General features: G+C 45.7%; 1 protein-coding gene across 3 annotated transcripts; it reads right to left on the minus strand.

The window, feature by feature from the left end:
* Positions 1-3,393: 3,393 nt before the first annotated feature.
* LOC122200527 (serum amyloid A protein-like) lies at positions 3,394-11,398 on the minus strand. 3 transcript variants are annotated; one of them, XM_042906199.1, is made up of 5 exons: positions 11,368-11,398; positions 10,863-10,954; positions 9,066-9,076; positions 4,114-4,241; positions 3,394-3,708 (listed from the first exon to the last, which is right to left on the minus strand). In XM_042906199.1, the coding sequence occupies exons 2-5, from the start codon at positions 10,948-10,950 to the stop codon at positions 3,546-3,548; spliced, it is 390 nt and encodes a 129-aa protein (XP_042762133.1). In that variant the 5' UTR covers positions 10,951-10,954; positions 11,368-11,398; the 3' UTR covers positions 3,394-3,545. The 3 variants fall into 3 exon arrangements, with proteins under 3 accessions (XP_042762133.1, XP_042762131.1, XP_042762132.1); XM_042906197.1 differs by lacking the exons at positions 9,066-9,076; positions 10,863-10,954; positions 11,368-11,398 and adding exons at positions 6,168-6,259; positions 6,967-7,057 and having other exon boundaries at positions 4,114-4,252; XM_042906198.1 differs by lacking the exons at positions 3,394-3,708; positions 4,114-4,241 and adding an exon at positions 8,237-8,534 and having other exon boundaries at positions 8,938-9,076.
* Between the last annotated feature and the right edge of the window lie 10,896 nt (positions 11,399-22,294).

The following is a 22,294-nucleotide window of genomic DNA, read 5'->3' on the forward strand; positions in this document are numbered from 1 at the left end:
CAGGAGCTCTTAGCCAGATTGGAAGGGACAGGCAATGGGGGACAGCGGTCTCTGGTACAGACATGAATCTTGAAGCTGTCGTAGACCCCCTGATCTCTGGGCACCGTTGACATTCTTAAAGACATCAGGCGCTCATTCTTCTCCCAGGTGTGGTTGGAATCCTGGGAAAGATATAAGTTACCAGGAAGATCGCCAACACTACAACTCCATGTATTTTCAGTTCGTGTTTCTATTTAGTTCGATGGTATTCAACCTCAGACCCAATGCTACTACCCCCACCCTGCAATAAATATTTTCCCATATCTACTTTACTTTGATGAAAGACGTTTATAGATGATATTATCTACCTCAACATGTAATTTCAAAAATATTAATATCATTCCCTCACATAAAGGAAAAACAAAATTAATTTAAAATTATGTATTTTAAGATTTTTAAATTAATGATTCCCTAAACGAAATAGAATTAATTTAAAATAAAACGACACGTATTTTAGTATTTTAAATACTAAAAGACATAATAGAAGTCTCCAGTGTTAGCACAGCTACATCAAATCACTGTGAACCCACCAGTTAGATATGCAGAATGACAGAGGTGTTATTCCATCAGAGACTGTGCTTCTCTCTCTTTTTTTTTTTTTTTTAATGTTCTTATTTACTTTTGAAGGAGAGAGAGACCGAGCGTGAGCAGGGGAGGAGCAGAGAGAGAGGGAGACATAGAATCTGAAGCAGGCTCCAGGCTCCGAGCTGTCAGCCCAGAGCCCCACGCAGGGCTCAAACTCACAAACTGGGAGATCACGACCTGAGCCGAAGTCGGACGCTTAGCCAACTGAGCCACCCAGGCGCCCCGAGACTGTGCTTCTCAAAATCATACACAAAGAATGATAAAATTTCTACCAAAACGAAGTTCCAGCTTACATAGCAATTGCACTTCCAGAAAATTCTAAGATATATTAAAACCGGACAAAAAATAATCTATGCTGGGATGCCTGGGTGGCTCAGTCGGTTAAGCGTCTGACTTTGGCTCAGGTCATGATCTCGCTGGGTTTGTGAGTTCCAGCCCCACATCAGGCTCTGTGCTAACAGCTCAGAGCCTGGAGCCTCCTTCAGATTCTGTGTCTATTCCTCTCTCTGTCCCTCCCATGCTCATGCTCTGTTCTCTTTCTGTCTCTCAATAATAAATAAACGTTTAAAAAATTTTTTTCAAACCTCTATATTAACATGTAAAATACAGTTGGATCCCAGGTTCAAATAATTACAAACATTTTTTTCACTGTGTGCATAGGTAAAGGCAGACCCAGGTTTTGTGCGGCCTGAATTATGCAATTTGGGGAGCCTCCTTTAGGAAGAAAAATATCAAATTACAAATATTAAATTAGTTACAATAGGAAATATTTATTTAGAATAGGAAAAAAGTGATCAATTTGAAATAGCCAAATAATATTTAAAACATCACAAAAAAAGGGGCACCTGAGTGGCTCAGTCGGTTAAGCATCGACTTCAGCTGAGGTCATGATCTCTCAGTCTGCGAGTTCGAGCCCTGTGTCGGGCTCTGTGCTGTCAGCAAAGAGCCTGGAACCTGCTTCAGATTCTGTGTCTCCCTCTCTCTCTGCCTCCCCTCCACTCACGCTCTGTCTCTCAAACATGAATAAACGTTAAAAAACTTTTTTTAAATAAATAAAACATCACAAAATCCAGAAAAATATCCAAATATTTTATATTAATGAACAGCCCAACACACTTCTACAATCCTTTTTCTTTCTTTTAATAGATTTATTTTTAGGGCAGTTCTAGGTGCACAACAATATTAAGAGCAGAAGGTACAGAAATTTCCCATATAAACTGACCACATGCATAGCTTCCTCATTATCGGCATTCCCACCAGACTGGAATATTTGATACAATTGATGAATCTACACTGGCACATCATTATCACCCAGAGTGTACCTTAGGGTTCATTCTTGGTATTGTACACTGTATGGGGTTGGGCAAATTTATAATAATGTATATCCCCCTCTATTGCATCATGCTCTAAAAATCCTCTGTGCTTTGTATGTTTACAACCTTTTTTATTAAAATTTTGTATGTTTATTTTTTTTTTTGAGAGAGAGAAAGAGTACGCAAGCAGGGGAGGGGCAGGGAGAAGGAGGAACAGAATCCCATGCAGGCTCCACATCATCAGCACAGAGCCTGATGTGGGGCTTGAACTCATGAACCACAAGATCATGACCTGAGCCAAGATCAAGAGTCAGACACTTAACCAACTGAGCCACCAAGCACCCTTACAACATTTTTAATATAGTGTTTTCTGAATTATCTTTGATCTTCTCTTTACATGACAATGACTTCGTAAGATAATTTTTTATAATGACAAATAAAAAGATAATTCTGCCTTTAATGATACTTGGAAGTAGCTGAAAACCACATAAATAGGGATGCCTGGGTGGCTCAGTCAGTTAAGCATCTGACTCTTGATTTTAGCTCAGGTAATGATCTCCTGGTTAGAGAGACCTAGTCCCACATCATGTTGACAACACCAAGTTTGCTTGGGATTCTCTCTCTCCCTCGATCTCTGCCCCTCCCCCCAGTCATGCAAGCACATGCACTCTCTTTCTTTCTCTCTCTCTAAATAAATAAACATTTTTTTTAAATGCCACAGAAATATGTCTCACTAAATGCAAACAACTTCTATTCCCAATTCAACTTCTCCTTAGTCGGATCCCCAAAATGCCTGTGCCCACTCCAGACCCACTCAACACAAGAGGAAAAGTGATGGTAGAATGCTGGCGTGAACACAGAGGCATTAACTGCTTCAGTTAAAATATTTCACTTCTGCAGATTTTACAAAGTAATTGACCATATTAATCCTTTCCGAGGGCATCTCCATGGGTCTTGGAATAATTCTGTAGAAGTGAAGAGACTTTGAAGCTGAAGCTTCATCACATTCACAGTAAATGTCACTCTGTCTAAATACATGTCTGATAGGACACTGCAAAAGTCAAGCAAGACTCAGGATGATTCTCTGTTGGCAGCCCTGTTCTATACATACTAAGCTATGTGTACTTCTGGCCCATCCTCCAAATGACCTCCAATCACACGTCAAGCAAAAGTATCCGCAGATATACCCAAAAGCTAGGGTGGGGATGGCTGCAGCACTGGCCTGTTGAAAACAAGCATTCAGAACTTTCTCTGGCCAGGGCCTGACCTGTAGAGTCAATATATAGTCTGCATTATATGGCCCCTATTATGGGCATATATTTTACCGAAATTAGTATTATGGTTTTTTAGTGCCTTATCTCCTTGGAAAAAAAGTGATAAGGTAAATTGATCATCTTCATGGCATTAAAGGGACCCAAAAGGCTGTCATTTGATGTTTCCACATGACAATGACAAATTGGATTTCACAACCATTTATTAATGCTTCTATGTGTTTTTTATAAAGTATGTTGTAGGAGGAAATATAGGATTCAGTAATTATACTTAGGAACTATTCCCGCCCTCAGGGGGCTCTCAGCCCCTCTCCTGAGTGCAGAGCAAAGAGGAAGCTCAGTACTTGTTAGGCAGGCCAGCAGGTCGAAAGTGGTTGGGGTCTTTGCCACTCCGGCCCCATTTATTGGCAGCCTGGTCAGCCTTCGAGTCCTCTGCTCCGTGGCCGCTGCTTCCGTGCTTGAAAAAGTCTGTGACTCTCTGAGAATTCTCTCTGGCGTTGCTGGAATGGAGGAAGGCAGGTAGGAGATCAGTTAGGGGGCTGAGGAGCAATTGCCCATAACCCCCATCTCTCTTCTTTGCAAGGGAGAGCTGCTGACAGGAGCCAAGGAAAGAGGGGCTAAAACACTGACCCCCTGGCCCAGAGACAGAGCATCTCAGCCCAGGCTGATCCCTTACTGGGTGAACAGCACACATAGGGGGAGGGTCGGGAATCACCCATTCCCACTGGCCTTGCTCTGACCCCATCAGCCACTCACGCCAACACTGGGCGCAGAGGGGAGGGTGGGCAAGAGAAGGAGGAGCCACAGTGTCTACAGGAGACTTCTCCAGGGCTTGGCCCCTCCTGGCTGTCCAAGGCAGCCAGGCTCAGCTCACCCAGCCCTGCATCCCCAGGAGCCCGTGTTACCTGATCACTTTGGCCGCCCAAGCGCCCCCAGGTCCCCTCCGTGCGGCATCATAGTTCCCCCGGGCGTGGAAGTATTTGTCTGCACCTATGTAATTGGCTTCTCTCATGTCAGAGTAGGCTCTCCACATGTCTTTAGTCCCTGGAAAGGAAAGCAAATGATGAGATGAAGGTGATCGTGTCTTGGCAAAATAGAGGAAAAGACATTTTCCTCCCACCGATTCTAAGATCTCAGTCTTTGACAAAATCCTTGGAGAGGATGTTGGCTGGGATGAGTATTCCTTTACATTTCACTTCCCTGGGTGAATGTTATGAGAAGCACCCTTGGTGCGTTTTATTCTGCTTGATTCCATTCTGAGTACTGTTGCTACTTTATGTTTGGCTGTGGGATGTGTGTGAACAAGAGGTGGGATGGTCTTTAAAGGATGCTTTGTCCTGCGATGACCTCTACCTGGACAGACGCAGGGAACCCTGTGACTGGGGCATCAGAACAAAGGCAAGTCAGAGGGAGGCTGCTGACCCAGAGGGCTCCCAACCAGGTCAAGGGGAGAAATTCATCCCTGTGGGCAGCTTGAAGACAACTTGGTCCTGAGTATTTCTGAAAGTCTGGGGCATGTTTGGCACCCAGGCAACTGTCAGAAGTCAACCAGCAGGTGGTAAAGGGGAGTTCCCCTAGAGAGATTTACAAAAACAGGTCATCAGACGCAGAAAAAGTACAACTGGTCCCCCAGCTCTAAAGTTCAGCGTCCTCCCAGTAAATGCAGGAGTATATTGCCATCCGCAGGGTGGTTATGCAGATGTACTGAGAAAAATGCACGTATAACTTCTAGAAGATTGTAGGTGTTCAATATGCTATCACTTCTCTGGGCCTTCGGAAGGCTGGGACAAAAACAGTAAAGCGACTAAGCTAAGAGGAAGATCAGACAGTTACAGACTGAAGGAATCTGAGCAGGCTACATAAAATGCAGACTTTAAAAAAGTAATGTATGGGGTGCCTGGGTGGCTCAGTCAGTTAAATGTCCAACTTCAGCTCAGGTCACGATCTCACGGTTCGTGAATTTGAGCGCTGCATCGGGCTCTGTGCTGACAGCTCAGAGCCTGGAACCTGCTTTGGATTCTGTGTCTCCTCTGTCTCTGTTCTCCTCCCCTGCTCACACTCTGTCTCTCTCTCAAAAATAAATAAACATTAAAAAAAAAAAAGTAATGTAGTAGGCAAAAGAGAAAGACCTAGTGTCGAGTGTAATCATAGTTTATGTAATATCCATGTAATGCCTTATCTTCATTTTATGTGTTTATTATTTCTACTGTTTAGGATTCATTCATACATGTAAAGCTCTTAGAACAGTGCCTGGGACAGGCTGAGCTCAGCTACTGTTGGTTGTAGTTACTAAGAGCACAAGTTTGATGCACCCACTTCATGGCTGAGACACAGCAATGAGCTGTCCCCGGTTTCCCACTAGGTGGCAATGGAGTCCCAGTTGTGAGTGGGGAGCAGGCGCCCTGGACCCCAGATGTCTTCTGCTCTGCTGCAAGTTAAAACCCAAAGCTTATGTGACCTTCGTCCTGGGGATCCCCATGGAACAGTGCAATGCTGGCCAGAAGGGCCAGGGCTGGAGGGATAGGACACATGTCATTTAAGGGGAAAAACCACCAGTAGAAAATAAGCTCTAGACATCTAGCGCACAGTAAAATGAAGGCAAATCAATACCGTATCATAATTAGCAAACTTGCTACAGTCTAGAACTTAATTATCTCAACTAGTAAAGGGAAAGGATAATTTTGTCACGTGATAGAGGTGCTCTCTATAGCCACAATGCCAATCATATTAAGTAAACAAATGTGTCATTAACATGCATTCACCTTAAATATACACAAAGTTATAATGCCAGATGTGGTTCAATTGTTCAAAAAAGCCTGGGAAACTGCTATCTTGCAAACCATGCTGCTTTTCTTCCCACTTGTGGCCTTTGCCCTGTGGGGATGTGGCCTCCACTGTGGTCAATTCTGGTGGGGGGCCAGTTGCTGCCTTCCCCGGACCGCCATCCTTTGGTCCTTACCTTGACCAGCTTCCTTGAGGAACGTGAGCCATCTTTGGCTGCTGACGCCCAGGACCAGGGAGCACAACAGGATGCCCACGAAAAGCTTCATCCTGCAGCAGAGTCACAGAGACACACAAGGAGGACACACTTTTGGTTTGGTTTGGTTTGGGGTTTTCGGGGGGAGGCGCGTGGACCCACACCTGTATCTTATCTATTACCTACGTCTACTTATTATTAGATGTTACCGATATCTATTTATCTATACACATACCTGCATATATACACACATATGTGTACGTATACACCCGTGTATATACACATGTGTGTATAAATGTAGGTAGAAAGAAATAGGCAATGTGTATACACATATATACGCAGGTGACACACGATACATAGAACAGAGGGTCCAGTTCTCCGTTGCCATTTGCCCCATAGGAATCCCGGTATGAGAGATCGCGCTGCGCTTCTAATATAAACCACTTGCCATTTCAGTCGTCCCCTAGGAGCCCTGAAACCCGCTGTCCGGAAAGGTTCCAAAGAGGCCTTTGGGGATTTTGTGACCGTGTACCCATCTGTAAAATGAGGATTGTGGGACATGGCACACATATTTGCAGAACGCCTGCTCTACCCATCCGTGACTCCCACAGAGAAAGTACACGACCAAATCCCAATCCCAGAAAGTATTCACATCTGGAGAATTCAAATTGCCAGGAGAGTAGATTCAGGAAGGAAGCAGAGAGTGAGGACACAGCGAAAGAACGCCTTCGGGTAAGAGAATCTGCAAAGAAGGAAAGTGTAGGAAAGTCTAGCACCTCACCTTTGGCTGTCCCTTCGTGCCGAGGCTCCTGGTGAGGCTGAGCTGCCCGTGTCTCCTGCCTGCGAGGGGGGCTGGCATTATATATACTGACACTCTGCTAGGGGAGTGGGTGGGAAAGCAGGTGTGAAGCAAAAACACTGAGATTTGGGAAATTCCTTTTGGCCAGCACACAGCATCCAGAACATCAGGCTCCTTCTTCACGCCCGTCTACTTTCCAAGGTTGTGCAATCTGGCAGCTTTGAGGTGTGTAGCAAACTTGGAAATTTCTGCCTGTTTCCAGTGTCACTCCTGGTAAGAAAGGTTTTCTTCCCCACACAATAGTGCACTGAAAAATGCTGTGCAGGGTAATCAAAATTAGAAAGGAGAATTGATTGCCCGAAGAATGAGAGAACACAAGGCAAATGGAGGAGCAGCAGGGGCTCCATTAAAGGGGTGGCTCAGGATAGAGCTGGGACCCCAGGGAGCAGGAGTTGGAGAGGAAGGACAGACAACCAGGAAAATGGAGCTTCCAGCACCCAGTGGGTGGACTCGACCCTGATCAGTTGCTATGGAAGCTCCTAATGGCAGGTTACAACTGAGGAACTGCAGTGTAGAAATGTGATAACAGTGTCACATGGGAAGGACGCATTATAAAATGGTCAGGAAAAGGGCATCTGGGTGGCTCAGTCTCTTAAGCGTCTGACTTTGCTCACCTCCTGATCTCTCGGTTTGTCAGTGGGAGCTCTGCAGAGGGCTCTGCGCCAACAGCTCAGAGCCTAGAGCCTGCTTCATTTCGTCTCTCTCTCTCTCTCTCTCTGCCTCTCCTCCTGCTCTCTCTCTCTCTCTCAAAAATAAATAAACTTACAGAAATGTAAAAAACAACAACAGCAGCAGCAACACAAGATCAAGGTGGCCATGGCCAGAGAAGGATTCGAGAGTCGCATCCTCCCATGGCTGTGTCTCTGCCCCCAGGGACAGGTACCACTGAGGAACAAATCAAAGGGAACTGGAAGCTGAGGACAGAGAAGGAGACAGGACACGATTGGCAGGAGAGAGGGGTGTGGACACGGAGGGACATGGAGAGAGCACCAGGGTAAGCAGAAGGGCCTGGACAGGGCAGCAGGTCAGATCCGGGAAGGGTGGGTGCAGGGCGTCTGACATGGTCTCCCCCACACCAACCACATGGGCACAGGCTCGGCCTGCACCTGAGTGTCTGCACCTGGGTGTCTGTCCATCACCCCTGAGAATGAACGAACAGTCCTTACATCGAAGAATAACACACACTTTTCAACAATCTCTTAATCATTTATTAGACACCTGTCAGGTGCCCTCCATCAGCCTCTGTGGACAGAGACCTCAATGACTCCGTGTCCCTGCCCTCAGGGGACTCCCAGCCCCTCTCCTGAGTGCAGAGCAAAGAGGAAGCTCAGTACTTGTCAGGCAGGCCAGCAGGTCGAAAGTGGTTGGGGTCTTTGCCGCTCCGGCCCCATTCATTGGCTTCCTGGTCAGCCTTCGAGTCCTCTGCTCCGTGGCCGCTGCTTCCGTGCCTGAAAAAGTCTGTGACTCTCTGAGAACTCTCTCTGGCGTCGCTGGAATGGAGGAAGGCAGGTAGGAGATCAGTTAGGGGGCTGAGGAGCAATTGCCCATAACCCCCATCTCTCTTCTTTGCAAGGGAGAGCTGCTGACAGGAGCCAAGGAAAGAGGGGCTAAAACACTGACCCCCTGGCCCAGAGACAGCATCTCAGCCCAGGCTGATCCCTTACTGGATGAACAGCACCCATAGGGGGAGGGTCGGGAATCACCCATTCCCACTGGCCTTGCTCTGACCCCATCAGCCACTCACGCCAACACTGGGCGCAGAGGGGAGGGTGGGCAAGAGAAGGAGGAGCCACAGTGTCTACAGGAGACTTCTCCAGGGCTTGGCCCCTCCTGGCTGTCCAAGGCAGCCAGGCTCAGCTCACCCAGCCCTGCATCCCCAGGAGCCCGTGTTACCTGATCACTTTGGCCGCCCAAGCGCCCCCAGGTCCCCTCCGTGCGGCATCATAGTTCCCCCGGGCGTGGAAGTATTTGTCTGCACCTATGTAATTGGCTTCTCTCATGTCAGAGTAGGCTCTCCACATGTCCCAAGCCCCTGAGAGAAAAGGTCACGGCAAAAGGGATATCACGTGAACAGAAAACCTCTGGCACACCTCAGAGAAGAATCAGGGATGACAAATCTGCCACTGACTCCAGATTTCTGCCTGGTCCCCTTGGATAGCACAGGCTGAGAAGACAAGTCTGCATCCTAGGTGGTTTCTCCAGCTTTCTCTAGTGGGAGTCGTGTGGGTGGGGCACAGCTGTGTTGTCCCTGCGGGTCTATGTCTGCCTCTCACTTAGGGCTCTGCCTGAGCTGTTTAAACGAGAGAAAGGAGGTATCACAGAACAGGACTTGTCAACTTGAGCGCCCCTGAAATTTGGGGCAATTCTTTGTTGCTCAGGGCCGTTCTGATATCGTAGGATGTATAGCAGCATCCCTGACCTCTCCGCACTAGAGGTGGGCAACATATTCCCTGAGGGTCACAAGCAGAAGCGTTTCCAGACATTGCCAACTGTCCCCAGGGTCCAAAAGTGCCCTCGGTCGGGCAGCACTGCTGTAAAATGAAGCCGCGTGTGACAAGGTCCAGGGGACGTGGTAAGTGAGGAGGTGACAAGAAGGCACCTTCTGGGAAAGGCCCAGGCATACAGCACTTCTGCCCTGAGGCCCAGGAGATGGATACTTGCAGAATGAGTGCGCATAACTGGGACCCGAGTCCCTCTGGGTGGTAGGGGCATAAACGGCATCCTGAAAACCTTCTAAACAGGCTGTACCGATGATATCGGCAGCTTGAGGAAGCAAGGGGTCGAGCCGTGGCCCATCAGCCCTACTTGGCTGCACCTTCTGATGACCTGGGAGCCTCTGAAGTCCCGGTGACCAGGTCACACCCGGCCCAAGTACCTCAGACTCTGGGGGTGGATCTCAGGCATCACTAGCTTTCATGCTCTCCGAGTGATTCTGACCCGTAGCTGAGATCGATAGCCACCCAGCTTTAGGAAGCTGCCTGGCAAGGACTCGGGCCTCACGTGCAGCTGGGTTCCAACCTCCTCTTGGCCACCTGCTGACTGGCAGTTAGTCCCTGGACAATGGACTCGGCTGCTCTAAACCCCAGTTTTGTCCCCTTCAAGTGGAGGACGATGTCTGCCTCCCCGAGGTGTTCTGAAGTCATAGTAAGTGACCACGTGTGCCAGCTTGACCAGAAGTGTCCCCGTTCGCCTAGAACTATCCCAGTGAGCCCTGAGAGTGTCATAGAAAACTCCTCGGGCCCAAACAAACCAGGATAGTTGGTCACCCTAAATTGCCTAGTGCAGGCTTGGTAGATGTTATTAGTTCCTCATTTTTATTTATTTTTTATTTTGGTCAAGTAAAATGCTAGGAAGGGGTAGGGAACAGGGGCAGTGTCACTGAGGATAGGAAGCATCAGTGAGAGCTGAGCTGAAGGTGTCTCTGGTTTGATCCAGGTAGGAAATGGAAGGAAGGATGGAAGGGAGGAAGGAAGAAAAGGAGGAAGCGATGAACGAAGGGAGAGGCAAAGAAGAAGAAAAGACGAACAGTTTTAATCATGCTTTGTGCAATGTGTCTGGGGAAAATTCTCTGCCATTGCAAGACTTACTCTGTTTCTACTATCCAAACTGAAGCTTCAGCTGGGAATGATGATTGCTCCCTCTCTAGTAACTGACGGACACAGATCCTCTGGTTTTCAATCCGCTTGATGAAAAGCTCCCCAGACACGGGCACCTTCTAGCACTTAGGACAACACACCTAAGGCAGTAGGTCCACCCCTTGCATGTGCTCGGGGTGAGTCCCAGTGGCCCACGGATGCCACCCCCCCTCCAGTGCTTACCTTGAGCAGCCTCTCCAAAGAATGAATACCATCGGCTGCTGACACCCAGGAACAAGGAGCAGAAGATGAGGCCCGTGAAAAGCTTCATGGTGCTGAAAGGAAGGAGAGGTCAGGGGGCAAGGACAGGGCCCGCGCATCCCCCTTTGGGAGTTGCATGTCACGGAGTCACTGCTGCAAATTCCAGTGGTTCTCAGGAGACTCTTAGGAGCCCGCGTGGGAACCCTACAGCCGGTCCCCACTCAGAGCCACAGCCCTAATTCTGGCCCCGTGAGCCCTGACTGCCCGGCTGGCTGAGAGTCCCCAAGGCGGCATTGATGGAGGAAGAGGGCAGTTGGGACCAGATTGTCCCTGCCTGGAGTGGCCTGTCATCAATCAACAAGCATTTACTGTGTGTCATCCTGCCAGCTCAGACCTCATACAGGACAAATCAGAACAGAATGATTATTTTGAAAGGAATTTACAGTCAGTTCTTTTCCACAAATCAGTCCTTGGAGTCGCCCCTCACCTGAGTCCCAGTGGAGCAGAACTGCAGGTCCCTGCCTACTGGGAGAGGTGGCCGGGATTTATACTGCGCCCTCCCCGTTGGGCGCCCCATGGGGATGCAAGAAAAGCCAGACCTGGTGCCCGGAAAGGTCCCTCCAGGTCATGGCCCTGAGAGACCTGCAAAGGAAAACGTACCGGACACCCGTGGTTTTCTTCATCCACAGGTCAACTTCCAGTTGTGCAACTGTGAGGAAGCAAGCTTGGCTGGTTCTGCCTGGAAGTTGAGTCGGAGGGGCTGTGGAGAGGAAGGATTGGAGCACCGGGCTGGGGGCTGGGGGCTGCTGGCAGGTGTGTGGTTGGGGCAGGGTCTTGCTTTACCGATCATTTCCTCCTGAGCATGAAGCCTGGTTAAGATTCTCTTTCTCCCTTTGCCCCTCTCCCCTGCTCACACACTCTCTCTCTTTATCTAAAAATAAAAAGAAAGGAAAGAAAGAAAGAAAGAAAGAAAGAATGAGAAAATGTTAAAAGTAAATAAATAAAAATAAACGTTTTTAAGAAAATATACATTCCAAAGTGGATCTGAGAAGAAATAGAGAAATAAAATAGAATAATGTATATAAATAAATTGAAACGATGAAGACTGTCCCCTCAAATTCCCAAAATGGAGTTCAGTTTTGCTGATGGCTTTTATCAAATGTATACATATCATTTAATACATTAGAAAAAGAAGCAAACCAACCACTCCTAAGCCTGCTTTCCCTGCTTCGCTGCTCCTTCCCTTGGAGATCACAATAAAGGCTCTTGTTCACATTTCAGAACCTCACTCCCTCTGCCTCCTGACCTGGGCACATCACTGGGTGCTGACAACCCCACCCCGTGGCATGGGGTGCCCCATTTCTTTAGGATCTGTGAGTAAAAACCTATTTTGTTAATGGCAGCATTCTCTGATCTGTTGGTCTTGCCATACCTGAATACTGAATACTGAATACTGCCATACCTGAATAATACTAAAATCTTTATTTTAAAAACAGAAATATTACTGTTACAAGTGTTTCATGCAGAAAAGAGAGCCCAAACTGTTGAGAATAGAAACAAAACAAAACAACAAACACAAAAGTCCCCCCTCACATCATCCGTGGGAGGGGAAGCATCTTGAGTCAAACAGGCAGGAGTACTAGTTGAGAGGCAGGGCAGGGTGTTGACCCTGATGCATTGAAGAGAGCCAGGATTTGGAGCTGTTACATCTCGCCGGGGATGCGATGGGGCGAAGTCCTGAGGAAACACAAGGTATTTCCTTCCCTGATGACTCTCCACCTGTTGGGAAGTCCAATCCCACAGGATTGGAAAAATGTTCCCACAGAGTTGGAAAAATGGGCAGTTCTGGTGGAAGCTGGGAAGCAGATTTGGGACATGCTAGAGGCAGTTGGGCTATAGGGAGCCATAGACTCACTTCTTCACTGACCCTCAAGCCCTTCTCACTGGTCCAAATACCAGCAATTCCCGACTTTCCCCCAGTGTGCCAGGCCTGGAGGTGAACATGTGTGTATGCGTGCCAGGCCTGGAGGTGAACGTGTGTGTGCCTGCCAGGCCTGGAGGTGACCATGTGTGTGTGTGCGTGCCAGGCCTGGAGGTGAACATGTGTGTGTGCCAAGGAGGGCAGATGTCAGCAGCTGAAGTCATCATCATCCCCACTCTTCCTGAGTGGCTTGCCCTAGCTTCCCTTCCAAGATCTGGTGGGGACGGCTCTCCTTGCTGGGAGCTCCCCAACCCTGGTGAGCCTAGAGCTCCTGAATCAGATTGAAGGCCTCCGAAAAGTGGGGGGCCCTGCTCTGGGCAGTATGCCCATCAAGCAGGTCTGACAAGAATATATCCTAATGGAATTATGGAAAGAGACAATGTGTCAAGAGAAATGGGAGTCTCCACGTAGGCAGAGAATCAGCTTTCATTAAAGCAAAACTGGAAGGCAAATCACTTGGGCCTGAAAGTACTTTCTGTTTATTGAACAGGATTATCATATTCTGTTATTCTAAACAGAATTATCATATTCTGTAATTCTGAACAAATTAATCATATCTCTAGGAAGGTAAGAGAAAGCAGGGAGTTCCAGAATGTTTAGGACACAGAGAGCTAAACATGCTCTCCTTATTTTCCTAACTAATCAGATTGAGACAGACTGTCTGGTAAATCTAAAAAATTGGCTTTGCCCGATCATAAGCGGTAAGTTTCCCAAGTTGGATGTTCCTGCCAAAGAAAGGAAAAGGAGCCTCTTTTTGACATAACATTTTATTGCCCCTCTAGGATGAAAACTTTTTCTCTTTCATAAGACTGAAAAACATGCTTCATGATCTAGAGGGTTGAATAGCCTGATGGGTACCAAAGGTTTAATGATGATTTGTGAGGTGCCCTTCTTATTAACACTTGAAATTTATTTATTTATTTATTTATTTATTTATTTATTTATATTTTATTTTAAGTTTTAATTCTAATTCCAGTATAGTTAACATGCAGTGTAAAATTATTACTTTCAGGTAAATATAGTGATTCAACACAGCCATACAACACCTGGTGCTCCTCATGACAAGTGCACTCCTTGACCTCCATCAGTCACAGAAAGGTAAATACTATATGATTTCAATCATACGTGGAATTGAAGAAACAAAACAAAGAATCCAAGGTCATCACTTGAAATTTAAACAAAACTTAGGAAAGATTACCAGGACTTAAAAAACTTCCCCTCCCCAGAAGAGTTCTCAGTTTCACCAACACTGTCCAGTTCCAAAAGAGATTTGGGGTTTTGAGTTGTCTCTAATTCACTACTCCCTTTTGCAAATGTTTAAAAAGAAAGGGAATAAAATATTTTATTTTATTAAAAAAACTTTTTAATGTTTATTTATTTTTGAAGGAGAGAGAGAGAGAGAGAGATAGCGTGAACGGGGGAGGGGCAAGAGAGAGGTAGACAGAGAATCTGAAGCAGGCTCCAGGCTCCGAGCTGTCAGCACAGAGCCCGACGCGGGGCTCGAACTCATGAGCTGTGAGATCATGACATGAGCCGACATCAGACGCTTAACTGACTGAGCCACCCAGGGGCCCTGAGAATGAAATATTTTAAAACACGAGGTAGTGGGGGGTTTTTGTATGTTAACATCAGTTCCGAACTCTGACTCACTGTTGCTGACAGTGGCTCATGACTGAATCCCACCATGTCCCACTGCGTGTCCTTTTCCTTTATCCATTCCATCAGGTAGAGGCCAGGAGGCTTCAGAGGCTCAATAAGCCCCACCTAACAGTCCTTGGGGGAAAAGACCCAGACCTGAGTACAGACAGTTTTGAATCAGGGTTTTCTGGTGCCTCGAGAATGCAAATTGGGAACTCCAAACTAGGAGGAAAGGGTTCTGTCTTCAGGAGGATGCGTGGGCTTTGTAAGAAGGGACGCACACCAAACAGAATTAGGAGTCCATGTCTTTAATTAAAGGGGTTAGTTCTTTTCCATTCCTGATGATTAGCTTGTTAAGTAGAAGTGATGGAAGAGAAATCATTTCTCTTGCCCTCTCAACTGCAGTAATCAATAGCCTAGTGAATAATCATTAAAGGGGCAGGTGATCTTTTGACAGCTGAGCCATTTATGATTTATTAATTTTGAGGAAGACACGATGGGAATCCTCAGGAAGTAGGGTCTGGGGTTTATTGTTCTTTGAGGGAGACAAAAATCTTATGAGGATTAGTGACACCTTGCCTCTCTTTTCTTTCATTATATTTTCTGTACCCATAACCTTTTCCATTTATTTATTGGAATTTTATTGATTTTACCATTACATAAGTATGAACCTTCTCTCTATGCATGTATAATATAATCATTTTTCTCCTTTGTCACATGACTCATTTTCACAAAGGCATAGCCTGGATCTGGTTATTTCTCACCCCCACCCTTAACCCCTAATGTGTGCCCAATAACTAATCTAGTGATTGTTGCATAGAAGGCACTCAATGAATAGTTGATAAATGAATATATGAACAACATGTTATCATAGGGAATTTCAAAAACCTAGAATAACACGAACAAAACCTACTACCTGGAAACATGGAGACTGTCTGATGTGCAACTTCTTAGGCTGTGTGTCACTGTGGGGAAATGTCCTTGAACATTTGAAAAATGGAATTGTATTGTATTGCACTCTTTCTCTCTTTTTTTAATGTTTATTTTTTGAGAGAGAGAGAGAGAGAGAGAGAGAGACAGAGTGTGAGTGGGGGAGGAGCAGAAAAAGAGGGAGACACAGAATCTGAAGCAGGCTGCAGTCTCTGAGCCATCAGCACAGAGCCCAACCCGGGGCTCAAACCCACAAGCTGTGAGATCATGACTTGAGGCAAAGTCAGACGCCCAACTGACTGAGCCACCCAGGCACCCCTGCATTCTTTTTCTCTTAAGACATTATCTAGGCTTCTCCAGGTCATCAAATGCTCTTCCACAATATAAGTATATGGCAGACCAGAAAGCATACTAGATCTGTCTGAATCCAGGGCTTGGCTCTTGACTTCAATGCCATGCTGCCTCCAAGTCTAGGCAGCTGGGATTTAGGATTTGTAATGGGAACTCAGTGTCACAATCTGTACTGGAAAAGTATTCTGGTGTTTTGCAATGGGACATTCTGTTAAAGATAAGCATGGAGTAATGGAATGGGGCAAAGTCCATATTTGTACTACCAGAAGCTGAGATTGCTGTGTCCGATGGCATTCTCCCAAATCAAATTATCCAACCTAGAATTACCATAAACCACCTTTAAAATTGTTAAGGGCTGTACAGTTTCCAAGAAAACAACATTTGCTAAGTTATGGAGGCAAGGAGCTAGAGTAGAGAGAGCACTGGCCAAGGCATGTGTGGTTCTGGTCCTTGAGTGACCCATTTATATTCTCTACAGCTTCTCCATCAGAAAGGGGTTTGGAGGTGGTTTGTTTCTTAATGAGCAAAAAAGAGCCACTCCTGGGAGATGTGGTGTGTGTGTTAAAAGAATAAATTGGCTATGACTCCATAAAGGATGAATTTATAGATAAACAAAGCACCCCTGGCCTAGGGAGAAAACTTGGATCCTCTTTTCAGTAATTAGAGATCTCAAAAAGTAGAAAGACCTGGCCTATTATTCCTATCATCTCCAAGTTTGAAATCTGTGTGTCAGCTTGAAAAAACTAATTTTTTATTTATAAAATTTTCATATTAAACATGTAATGGGACTATCCCTTATCTATCCTTACTAACCACTCTTTCCCCCACCCTTCTCCTTTGTTCCTCCATTCTCTCTAGAACTCGTGTCAATAGTAGACGCAACATCTTTGGGAGGAGATCAGAATAGCATCCTCATTGTTTCTCTTTACAGTCCATTTGGGATTTGGGGGGTAGTTTTACTGGCTCAAAAGCATCAGCCTTCCACTGTACACACCCCACACTCAGCCCAAAGCAATAAATAACCCCAACCTGCTGTCACTAACCCATGTGCTAAACCACTGTTTCCTTTACCCCTGTTCTTATGTCCCTGATTTCACTTGACATAAACTAATTTTTTATGGGTCAGTCTCACCCCTGTCTATACTCTATCTGCTTATTCACCACTGCCTTCCAATGAGCCCTGATGAGAAGGCTCTGTGGTGAGTATTCCCCTTTACCTTTGCTTATTTCCTTCCCCTGTTACAAAAAGCTGAAACTCGCCTTTCCCACGTTGGTTCCATTTGACTGTCATCCTTTCCCATGGGGTAGACCTCCCGTAATTACTGAACAAAAAAATGGGAAAGAGGGTCTACATCCTCTTTGCCCCTCACTGCCATCTCTATATCCCTGTTAGAGTAAGCAGTTAGGTTTTAACAGGATGCTTGGAAGCCAGCAAAAGGGAAGACATGGCCCACTAGCTGGGGGGGGGGGGGGGGTTTGGGGGAGTTAGAGACCTGTCCTGGCAGCACTCCAAATACAAAAATAGGAAGTTGGAGCACCTGGGTGCCTCAGTCGGTTGAGTGTCCGACTTCGGCTCAGGTCATGATCTCTCGGTTTGTGAGTTGGAGCCCCGCGTTGAGCTCTTTGCTGACAGCTCAGAGCCTAGAGCCTGCTTTGGATTCTGTGTCTCCCCATCTCTTGGCACCTCTCATGCTCATGCTCTGTTTCTCTCTGTCTCTCAATAATAAATAAATGTAAAAAAAAAAATAAAAAAATAAAACACAGGAAGCCGGATCAAACCAGACAGGCCCAAGACAAAGATGGCCAGAGACTCTCACCAAGTAAGGGAGAAAAGATGCAAACTCCTGCTCCCCCCAAAATCCCCTCCCCAACTAATAAATATTCCCCACCCCTAATTAACAACTATCAATATAAGATAGAGACCCAAACCCCAGGCGCATAGCTTTCCCTTGAGCGTGCCTGTTCTCACATCTTGAGAGTGTAGTCTCGCTTTAATAAACTTTCCTTCTTACACCACTCAACTGTTGTGTCTAGTCTCTCTTTGAAGTCTTTCTTGTGACAGGACCAAAAGCTTCTGGCCACATCCTGGGGTGGGCTGAAGAGGCCTCAGGGCCCCGGGGTCTCCTTAAGTTCACCTGGCAACATCCCCAGTGCTCTTTGGAATGCCTTCTCCTAAGTCCCCATCAAATTCCTTACTACCCACTCTCCACCCTTACCAATGTAATTTATTTTCAAACACAGGCATTCCTAAAGTCCACTCCAAACTTGCTATATCAGAATTTTCAAGATTCTGGCCCAAGAATTGGCATTCATAAAATGCTGACCAGATGCTCTTGATATAGACAATCTAGTTACTACTATTTAGGGACAAAGCATCTCTCAATTATATCTGTTGATAGAGCTTTCCACTCTTCTCCCACCTTTGTGGAAAATTTTCACGTGTCACAGCCCTCCTGATATACTCACTGCCAACTCTCTTCCTGATGTTAATAAGATTGCTGAACCTTCCAACACCCTGAAATCTAAGTTCTTGCTCTTCTTAAAACCCCAAAATGCAAATATCTGGGCAAAGAATATTCTAGATGAAAGGAATAGCTAATCCAAGCGCCTGAGGTGAAATATGCTTAAGAGTTGGAAGAACAGGGAGGGGGCTAGTGTGGCTGGAGCAAAATGAACGAGAGGAGAAAAGTAGGAAATGAGGTGTGGGTAAGAGAGACTAGAGTCTTATAAGCTACTGTAAGGGCTTTTGGCTTCACTATGGGTAAAACTGAGATCTTCTGGAGGGTTTTGAACACAGAGTGACATGGTTTGTCTGGTGTTTTAACAGTCTGGTTGCTCTATTGAGAAGATACTAGTTGGGGGCAAGTGTGGAAACGTGGAAACCAGTTAGGGATTCATTACAATAATCCAAACGATGGTGCATAATAACAGGATGGAAGTGGCAGAGGAGGTGATAAGTGTTTGCTCTCTGGATATATTCTTTGACAATAAATTCAATCACTCCAAGTAGGCTGGGATTTTACTGCTTATAAACAATGTCCATGTTCATCTCTAAATGACACATCATGGTTTCAAAGTTCTCCCATTCTTCTTAACCTCCAAACTCCACCATCACCCTACTTCTACCCATCCATGCAGTTGCTTCTCCTTCATTCACTCACTGATTCATTCAATCAATAAAAATTACTGAGAACTTATTATAGGTGGGGTGCCCTGCTACGTGTAAGAGGTTTAGCAGATTGTCTGTCAGTAAACCAGACAGGGTTCCTATCCCTGGGTTTTGTGCACTGTGGGGCCAAACTCCAAAATGCAAACAGGTAGAGACTGATGAATCCTGAGAGAGGTGAAGGATAGGTGGTTCTGGTTTCTTTCAGCTCTCTGTCCTTCATCTCAAAATACATCTTCCTCATCCTCTCTCCTTTCTTTCTTCTATCAGAGAAAGATCTGCTCCTGCTACATCTAGGTAACTCCATCCTCAGTGGTCCTGTGGACCCTTGGACCTTGGAGTATATTTATGCCCTCACTCACTCTCTCTTTGTTAATTCTCTCCCTATCCCCTATAACCCTCCCTCATCTTTAAATGAATCCTCCTTTGACTTTTGCATGTGTTAATTCATTAAAAAATTTTTTTGATGTTTATTTATTTTTTGAGAGAGAGAAAGAGACGGTGCACAAGTGGAGGAGAAGCAGAGAGAGAGGGAGACATAGAATCTGAAACAGGCTCCAGGCTCTGAGCCTTCAGAGCCAGACACAGGCCTTGAACTCACAAAGGGCAAGATCATGACCTGAGCTTAAGTCAGCCGCTTAACCGACTAAGCCACCCAGGTGCCCCCTGCATATGTTAATTCATTTGATAATTTAACAAGTATTTACTGAGCGGTGAGATCCAGTTTCCCACTGCTTCAAGTCTGCACTTTGGCAGCTGAATGTGGTCGAGGAAAAATACAGAGCCGCGGTGATTAGTTTCACTTCAAGTTCATGATCCTTATCCTCCAGCCTCCTTGCAATCCTACTACGCTTCCCAAGCCTGTTCACCTTGCCATTCTCCTAGATGACCACTTTTCACTCCTCTCCTAGAACTTCTACCATGTGTCCTCCATCCTCCTCTCAGTTGATGACTTTGCTTCCTATTCCACTGAAAAATGGAAGCAATCTGAAATGAACTTCCATGGGCTCCCACCACGCATTTATTCCCAGGAAGTCTGCTGTCTCTCCTGTTACTGGGTGGTGACCTGCCACCCTTAGGTTTAAATCACGCAGACAACGGTGACACATGTTGCTAGTTGAGTGACCAAGACGTAAACATTAATATCCATTCAAAACTTTAACTGCAGGGGCGCCTGGGTGGCTCAGTTGGTTAAGCATCCAACTTTGGCTCAGGTCATGATCTCACAGTTCGTGAGTTCAAGCTCTGCATCGGGCTCTGTTTCGGATTCTGTGTCTCCCTCTCTCTCTGCCCCTCCCCTGATTGTGCTTTCTCTCTCAACAATAAATAAATAAACATTAAAATAAATTTTTAATAAAAAAATGAAATAAAAATAAATTAAAAAAAACTTTAACCGCAAACCCAGTCTCACACTATCAGAACTTGGGTGATAGAAAACAAAGGAACACAGACATCCATTTTACCTGCGTGTTTCAATAATTGCGTCATCTATAGCTTTAGAACACTGTTCCCAGCCATCTGGATATAGAATATGCAGTACCAAGCAGAAAAGACTATCACTCAGCCCCTCGAATTTGGACATAGACAAATCTTAGATGTGTAGTTTTTCATTTACTCTGCCACCCAAATTCCGGTATATTTTATGAAGCAAAAATTATTTGCATTCATGATCTCTGACATTTTTTATTTTATTAAATTTACAGTACATGTTTGTCGCAGTATAGAAAGGAAACAGAATTCGTGTCCAACTTTCTAGAGTATTATTGTATTGCAGACAAAACACCCACAAATGGGCTCATTAGTTATTAAATAATTAGGTAATTGGTGTTTTAATTGTTTTATATTGTATAGCTATCCTTCACAGATTGTTGAGCAGGTATTTGAATGGTTCAGATCATATTTGTGAAAATTGGCTAAGAAGGGATTCTTATTTTTTTCTCTTGTAAAATAAAATAATTGGCATTCAAAAATTTGCTGTCTTTAACCCTCCCCCCCAAAAAAAAATTGCTATAGGGATATTTTAGAGTTAAGGAAACAGAAGTTTGGCTTGACATATCTTAAACCATCAAGGCTGCTTCTGAAGTTCACGACAGGCCTCTTCTGCTTTAATCCATCCCGACCTGGTGCTGACCTTAGCATTACCAATAAGACAGTGCTGTGGACACAGTGCTGATTGCGTGCCCTCGAGAACATGGTGAACATTCCCCAAACCCACTCGACTTTCTGTTAGAAAGCGGCAGCATCAACTACACAAAGTGACACAGCACAAGAAGGGCAAGGATCCTCTGTATGGCTACAGAGAGTGGTGTTATGACCCTAAGCAGCGTGGCTGTGGAGGGCAGATGAAGCAGATTTTCCTAAACAAGGGAAAATCAACCAGGAAGATGGTGCTGAGGTTGGAATGCACTGAGCACAACTGCAGATAAAAAGTAATTAAAAAAACAATTGCTACCCAACACGCTGTCGGGAATGGGTCAGAATTAGATAATGTGGGATGTCACTGTGTTTATACTTACAGATCGATCGCTGCAATGTAAACACATGAGGCTAGACACGTTCCAGCACATGGAACACCACTGGAGTGTATGAAAGCTCAGCAAGTACTCGTGAAGCACGAATAAAACAAAGAATGAGTGCCTGTTATTCACCAGAGTGTGATAAACACTGCATATACAAAGGTGACAAAAGAGACATAGTTTCTGTTTTTTGTTTTTGTGGGATTTTTTTTAAATGTTTTATTTATTTTTGAGAGAGACAAAGACAGAATGCAAGTGGGTTAGGGGCAGAGAGAGAGGGAGACACAGAATTCAAAGCAGCCTCCAGATTCCAAGCTGTCAGCACAGAGCCCGACATGGGACTCAAACCCACGAGCTGTGACATCATGACCAGAGCTGAAGTTGGACGCTCAACCGACTGAGCCACCCAGGTACCCCATTTTTTTTTTTTTTTTGAGAGAGAGCATGCACTCGGTGCAGGAAAAGGGCAGAGGGAGGGAGAGAGAGAGAGAGAGAGAGAGAGAGAGAGAGAGAGAGAGAGAGAGAGAGAGAATTTTAAGCAGGCTTCACACTGAGCGTGGAGCCTGACGGGGGGCTCGATCCTATAACCCTGGGATGATGACCTCAGCTGAAACCAAGTGTTTACCCAGGTGCCCCTAGTTTCTGTTGTTAACTTTAATTTAAATCAGTCTTTTGGGGCACCTGGGTAGCTCAATCGGTTAAGCAACTGACTGGCTCAGGTCATGATATCGAGGTTCGTGAGTTTGAGCCCCTCATTGGGCTCTGTGCGGACAGCTCAGAACCTGGAGACCACTTGGGATTCTGTGCCTCCCCCCTTCATGCTCTGTCTCTC

This window comes from Panthera leo, chromosome D1, assembly GCF_018350215.1.
Source record: "Panthera leo isolate Ple1 chromosome D1, P.leo_Ple1_pat1.1, whole genome shotgun sequence".
Taxonomy (NCBI): Eukaryota; Metazoa; Chordata; class Mammalia; order Carnivora; family Felidae; genus Panthera; species Panthera leo.